Source organism: Amblyomma maculatum, chromosome 5 (genome assembly GCF_055883805.1).
Source record: "Amblyomma maculatum isolate TAMU_Amacu chromosome 5, ASM5588380v1, whole genome shotgun sequence".
Classification (NCBI taxonomy): domain Eukaryota; kingdom Metazoa; phylum Arthropoda; class Arachnida; order Ixodida; family Ixodidae; genus Amblyomma; species Amblyomma maculatum.
In genome coordinates, this window is record NC_139348.1 from 131291764 (window position 1) to 131298587 (window position 6824).

The following is a 6824-nucleotide window of genomic DNA, read 5'->3' on the forward strand; positions in this document are numbered from 1 at the left end:
ATCCCTGCTTCATTAGATGTTGCCCTGGAAGACAGGCACAAGTTTCTTTGGAAATTAGAGAAATCATTAACGCATCGGACGCTTAAAATGTCCTTCTTACTTTCACGTTGAGTAAATCATTGCATTTATTAGGTGTCTCGCCATTTTGATCATCATTACCAGCCTGACTACACCACTGAAGAGCAAAAGCCTAGCTCTCCCATGCCTCTACTTTTAACTGGGTCCTGTGCCAGCTTAGGCGTTCCATCCCGGGCTAAAAAACTGCTTACTTTCAAAGCAAATTTTTACACTAAACTGTCGTGCTAAGAATAATTGCCTTTATTACGTGTCTGCATCCCAAGCAAAATGACAGGACAGCAAATTTGCCTGAAATGATACCAGCAGTGCTTAAAGCCGAGAAATGGCAGCGGTCAATATGTTTCTTACCATCCTTGACTGCGGTTGGGTGTGGTTCCCATGATTCTGCTTCTTGTTTAGTAGAAGGCGCCTCCACAACGAGTGCATCTGGCAGACCTTCTGTCCGCTGCTGCTCCCCGCTTTGCTCTTTGCGTAGCTCCGTCTCTTTTTCCCCGGCCTCTTGTGTCTCGTTTTCGGTTTGTTGGCGCGAACCATGGTTTTCGGCTCTCTTCTGAGTTGGTGGCGACGCACTGCCTGTACTTTTGGCATCACTATTATTGACCGGACCCGACGAATCTTTGGGATCTTCTTTGACGTGTGACTTGAATGCCCTCCGCCGAGTTTCGCTTTGATGAGGAGCAGCCGCAGTTACCGTTGATGTGGACCGCCCTGTGCTGGCTTTGGGTGACGCTGGCGACACAGGTGGAGACAGCTCCTCCCTTGAAAACATGACAATACAACGAAATTGACAGAAAAGAGAAGTTTTCCGCAAAAGGGAATTCTCAATCCCGGAATAACCCAGATTCAACGTTGGCTCTGGCGATCGAGTTTCGATTTAAACGAAATGGAAAGAACCCATTTCCTGGTTGATATCAGTGCTTATTAAATGCCACCTGACACGGAACTTGCGTCATATCCTAAAGCAAGAAATCCATAGAGATGGTCTTTGTGAGTATTCGAATCAGTTGTAAAAAGAATGTAACGAAAAAAGCGCGAAAAAGTACATGACAAGAGAGGGTAGGCGTCCATCAGCGCTTGTTTTGAGTTGTCGAGTCATAGTTTTTGTGCTGTTTTCGTTATACTACTTCAATGCACCAACTAGACCACCAAGGTACTATTTTGGAAATTGAAAGGATTTGCATGGAGTCTATAATTAAATAAAAAATGAGAAGTGCTTCTGGTGACCGCTAGGAACCGACTAGGGCGACACCTCCCTGTGCGTTTCTTCCCCGATGACGTCATCTGGGCTTGCTAGGTGCGTCGACTCATTGGACGCTCCCAAGTCACTGCTTGTTTTCTTCATTATTTCTTAGCGCCGGCGTGTGCTGAGCTGAGAGGGGAGAGGTCAAGCAGCGTTTACAACAACCGATTAGTTCGGGGCTATTGATGTTAGCTTAAAAAATCTGTGATGAGGAGAGGATTGACGGGGATATCCAAGGCACGTGCGCGTTGTCTAGTTTTAGTCTCTCTCACTCATCTCTCACGTATTGAAAGATGCTTCCAATGGTCTACAGCGGTTAAATCTTCGCACACACCCACAGTGCACCCCTGATAGCCCGATGCCCGTCTGGAGCATCTTTCGCCGCCTTGACATTGGGCGCCCCCGGCGACATGGCGGCCATCAGAGCCACAATGACGTCATGTGAATAATTCCTATACGCTCTAATATTGTCAACCATAAACCCTGATTGCTCATTGAGGGTCAAATTCCAAAGTTAAAGCTCAGCTACTTTGGTCATCTGATGAGAAGAGAGGAGTCGCTGGAGAAAGATTTGATGTTGGGAAAGGTTGAGGGTCACCGGAGAAAGGGTAGGCAGCGAACGCGATGGTTAGATGGCATCCTCGAGGCGCTGCAGATGAAGTTATGTGATGTTAGGAAGATAGTGAGAGACCGGAAAGCGCGGCGTGCTATGGTCCTTAGGGTCACGAAGAGTCGGACACGACTGAACGACTGAACTGAACTTAACTCTAATATAGTTACGCGACGTTGAGCACTCACTCATGGCCTTCCATGGGCGCTACAATGTCTCGCTTGTGGCGTTCCTTGTGGTCCTTGCGCACTCTGTCGGGTCCCAGTTTGCGGCCTTTGCGCTTCTTGCTGTGGCGTGCTCTGGAACTCTCAACGACGCTGGTGACACCTTCTTCACTGGTGTGCCCTTGGTTAACCGCGGAGGCTGTTAGTAGCTTCTGGTCAGCTGTGCCGCCCTGGACCGGTGTCTCCGCCATTTCGTCTTCTTCTTCTGCCGACGAACTGACAGCGTTTTCCCCTTCACCGCCACGGATGCGGTTCAGCGAACGGACGAAGATGAAAGCTCAGCAATGATTTCATGCATTCTTTATTCTTAGGCACATGGTCGGATCAAATTCAAATATTTCTGCTTCCTACACGTCAATCGTTCGCTCGTTGAGTTACTCATCTCGCCTCATAGAAATGAAGTTACGAATTACATTGTCACTCTGCTGCTTTCGATCACTTTACTACAAAACGTATTTTGAGCTTCAATACGTGGCAGCCTCGGTTCTCAGCCCGACTCCCCGCGGTGAGTTCGTGCAAGTATAGACCTAAAAAAAACAACATCAGAGCTAGCTGCACATAGTTTTTCGAGTGTTGCAAAAAGCAAACGGTTTGTATTTTTGCGAGCTAGTCAAGACAGGTCGGTGTGGCTATATGAGCGACTTTCCTCGGAGGTTAATGACGTCCTTTGCCAGCGTGGTACGTCGATTGTCGCATTTACTGGCCTACCAACAAGATTGGGAACTTAGTTTACTTAGTAGGGAACCAGCGAAGACAGACGTAGGACAAGGCTTACCTATTAAAAAGTAGAAACAAAAGAAATAACAAAGACGTATTGTCATATGCAGGAACGTGCTCCGACTAAACCGAAAGAAGGCATTTATGACAAAAAAACACAAAAAATTGGAACTTTTTTTGGTGACAACAACTGATCGATTACATACGCGCGCTTGTTTATTGTTTTTAATTAAAACCGCTTCCTGCCGCTCATGCTGAGGTTTTGATTTTTTTGTACCGATAATACTGGCATGGTGAAACCAATGGAGACAATGAGAATACTTGACGTGCAAGGCTAGGTTGCTTCCCGCGCCTGAACCCAAAGTTGTTCGGCGCTTCCTCAGAAGTTGCCATCGCCCTCGCAGCCTCTGACTCCTCCTCTAAATACATAATAACCGACTCGCGAGGGGCTTGTCGGAACGTCCAGCAAGGGTGGACTGCTCGCCAAGCTTACCGCATCTACCAAAACTGTAGTCGAGATTTGGATCCCGCGTACCGATATCTCGTTTGGGCTCCAGGTCACCAATGTCTCCAAGGGAATGGGGCAGCCGACGCCGCCGCCCGCGCGCTCTATCTCCGGGCATTTCCCACGGGACCCGACTCGGACCAGGATTGTGATTTCAGCCCAGCTTATAAATTTTTAAAAATATGCGAATATTACAAATCCACGCACCAAACTCTTCCCAACCCGTAAAAAGGACTGGGGAAGGCTAACGAGCGGGTGCTCCTGCGCCTGCTTACCAATACCACGGCCGCTCGATTGAAGCGCACTGGGTGCGGCCTGCTGCGTCGCGCCGCCGTCATGGGCAAGCGCGTCCTTGGGGAGTTTACAGTTGCGCCCGCTATTTCTGCTGAGGGCGCCACTGTTCGGGGACACGTCGCCGCCGGGGTCGCCGGCTCTGAGCGCGCGGTTTGCTTCCTTTCTGGACGCGTTCGCCTCGTGTCTGCGTGGTAAACGCAAACTTTTTAGTGTGCGTGTGTGCAAGCACGTTAACGTTGAGACGGGATGCGTTTGTTTTTTAAGGCGAAAGCCGCTCTAGGCTCACGGAGCGAAAATCTGTGCGCAGAAGCTGTGGCTGTAATCTGTGCGTCGCATCTGTAAACTGGTGTGTCAGTCGCAAAAGCGGACGTGCAAGGAGGGAGACTACGAATGAAAATGATTGATGGTGATAGGTAATCAATAAAAGTTATAAATAGACATTGATAGAGGTAATGACTAATGCTAATGACTAATAATGGTTAATAATGACTAAAATGATTTGTAATGACCGCAATTGATTAGAAATGAGTACAAGTGCTTAGCGATTTGTGGTAATGACTATAATAACTAGGCATGACTCATCATTATGAGTACAAGTGCTTAGCGATTTGTGGTAATGACTATAATAACTAGGCATGACTCATCATTACTGCTAATGACTGCGAAATGACCAATATGTAAAAGGATGACATGTAATGGCCACTGCTGATTCTAAATGAGTAACCTGCTTAGTTATGAGTGGTAAGGGCTACAATGACTACGCAGGCGGACTCATCATGACTGGGAAACGACCAATATATCAAAAGACGACTTGAAATGACGAACTGTGACAAACGATGAGAGGCAAATGATAGGACAAGGGTAGGCTTTCGCCGTCCTCCGCTTAAGAGACATCTAAGAGACCCTCAAATTTTATCTGCTGAGCTCGCATCAGACAAAGGCAGTAGCGAGGAGTGGAAATGCACTCGCTTCCTCTGAAATGAAAGTGGCGTTGAGGTTAAAAAGTCCAGATGCTGAAGCATAATACCCTATCAGCCGCCATTGAATTTCCTAGAAGAGACAGCAGATTGGACTTGTTGGTGATTAATTATAGGTTAACAGTGCAAACAACGTGACGGGAACACAGGAGAAGAGGACGGCACAACCGCGCTAGTTGTGTCGTCCTCTTTTCCTGTGTTCCCGTCACGTTGTTTAAACTATTTGGTTACCAGGGAGCTGGCCAGTGAACTAGTATTTTTAACGATGTGTTGTGAAGCAGATGAACACGATGAACTAGCACCAGACGCTTTTCTCGCAGATTATGTTGCGAGGACATATCAGAAAACTGTACGAAGCGTTTTTTTTTTTTAATATAAGCATACAATTTGTTCTAAATTTTGCTGCGCGCTAGTCTGAGAGGCCTTGCAAGCAAAGGAGCCTGTGCATACAACATTTGTTTGTGCTCTTGAGACTGTTTGAGTCGACGCGATAAACTGAAAAGCCACGTTCCACAGAAAATCCGGCGCCCGCTCTGTCGGCGGAAAGTCGGAAAAATACCTCTCTGGTAAGAGGCACGTTCGTTGGTGATATGGCCAGACACCTTTGGCGCAATGAGAACACGACATGTTCAATGTAGCAGGAGCTGCCAAATCAGAGAGAGTCAATAAGATGTAAGGGTGAAATGGGAATTATTGAAAATGGTATCCTTAGATCCCAAGTCAGGCACACTATACTCCTTTAGGGCACGTTCGTACGGCTTCAGTAAAGAGGGGTTTTATATAAATATGTGTAGGGTGCTATTTCATATAATGCGGTGGCTTAAGGCTGCATTCTAATGATATGCGACAGAGGCAGCAATTACGGGATACGGTGAATAAGCTGGTAGCAAAGAGCGGGTACTCTAACGAGGCTCTGCAAAGAGATTTAGGAACCCCAAGTTTTGTTTATCACTACCAGGTTGTTGCTTAATTTATGCGATATTAGGTAAATGTTTTGAGGCTACACGTCTGTTGCAGGAAATATGAGTCAACTGGACCAGTTACAGGTTGATGAAAACCAAGGACAATGGAGGCTTGATGTACCCCGCAAAGGAAGTAATCAAGCTTTGTCAGCTTACGAGCACCTTCATTAACAGGATGATGAAGTCTTAAGAGGTCCGGTGAAGTAGGAAGCTGTGTAAACTTTTGATTTCATCATTGTTTTCTCACTGTGCACAGTACCCGCAGCTAATCTATGAAAACAATGATCATGCCCATGCTGAGGCGCTATACAAGATATTGTTAAGTTGCGGCACCCACTGATAGCGAGCTGAGCTGGAAATGTCAACTCAACAGAAGAGCGACATTTATGGCTATGGCATAAACCGCTCTCATGAAAGGTTTTTCCATCTGCGATTTGTAATTTTCTTCTTTTTTTGTGTGGCCACTTAATAAGCGTACTCGGCTGCTCGCTGAGTCTCGGCTGCAGTTGCGCTCTGAAGCGTGAACATTGTTGAGATCGCTGCTAAGAGTTTTACAACAGGAACACTCGATGCGCGTTCTTCCATTGAAAATTACAAACCAGCAAAAATTGTACGGGTTTGCGAGAAGCCAATAAAAATAGTAATAAAAACTTTCGGCGCATATACGTAGCAAGCTTGAGACAGACCGGCTCTATGAAGCGCGCTTAGTTCGGTCATGCAAAATGCGGGAAGCCATGACGGATAGCCTTCTGGCGTAAAAAGTTTAAGGTCTCCAACTGAGTCGAAGATGCCATGTTATCATGTAGATTTAACCTAATAAACATCTTATTTCCAACGTAACATTTGTCAGAATGAGATAGGTTGGTTACATGTCGCATTTTCACAAAGGTTGTTCACAGTAGGACAATATATTTTTATTGGATAGCGCTGTCAGCTTAGAACAGGTTGACATCAATTTGTGTATAAAAGTTGTATGCAGGAATGAGTAAATGGTATGAAAATGACACACGGAATTCGCGACATAGTTAAGTGGTTATGCATTAGGCTACCATGGCAGCTGAACAGCTTGGAGTTGTTCACAGTAGGGTGAGATTTTCATGTGAAAAACAACTTGATCCGAATGCAACATCACGGTAATGCGAGCTCTCCAATCCAGTGGCCTTGACCCACCGTATACATCGTTGCCGAGCAAGCGCTAAGTGCCGACATGGTCACAC

At 46.4% G+C, this 6824-nt stretch overlaps 1 protein-coding gene across 1 annotated transcript in view; it reads right to left on the reverse strand.

Moving 5' to 3' along the window:
- LOC146189565 (acetylcholinesterase-1-like) overlaps nt 1-2343 on the reverse strand; it is a 30745-nt gene extending 28402 nt beyond the window's left edge. The window contains exons 1-2 of the mRNA XM_084605297.1: nt 2117-2343; nt 427-836 (exon numbers count right to left, since the gene is read on the reverse strand). Of these exons, the coding sequence (XP_084461423.1) occupies nt 427-836; nt 2117-2343 (637 nt within the window). The remainder of the gene's footprint in view (nt 1-426; nt 837-2116) is intronic.
- Nucleotides 2344-6824: the final 4481 nt, after the last annotated feature.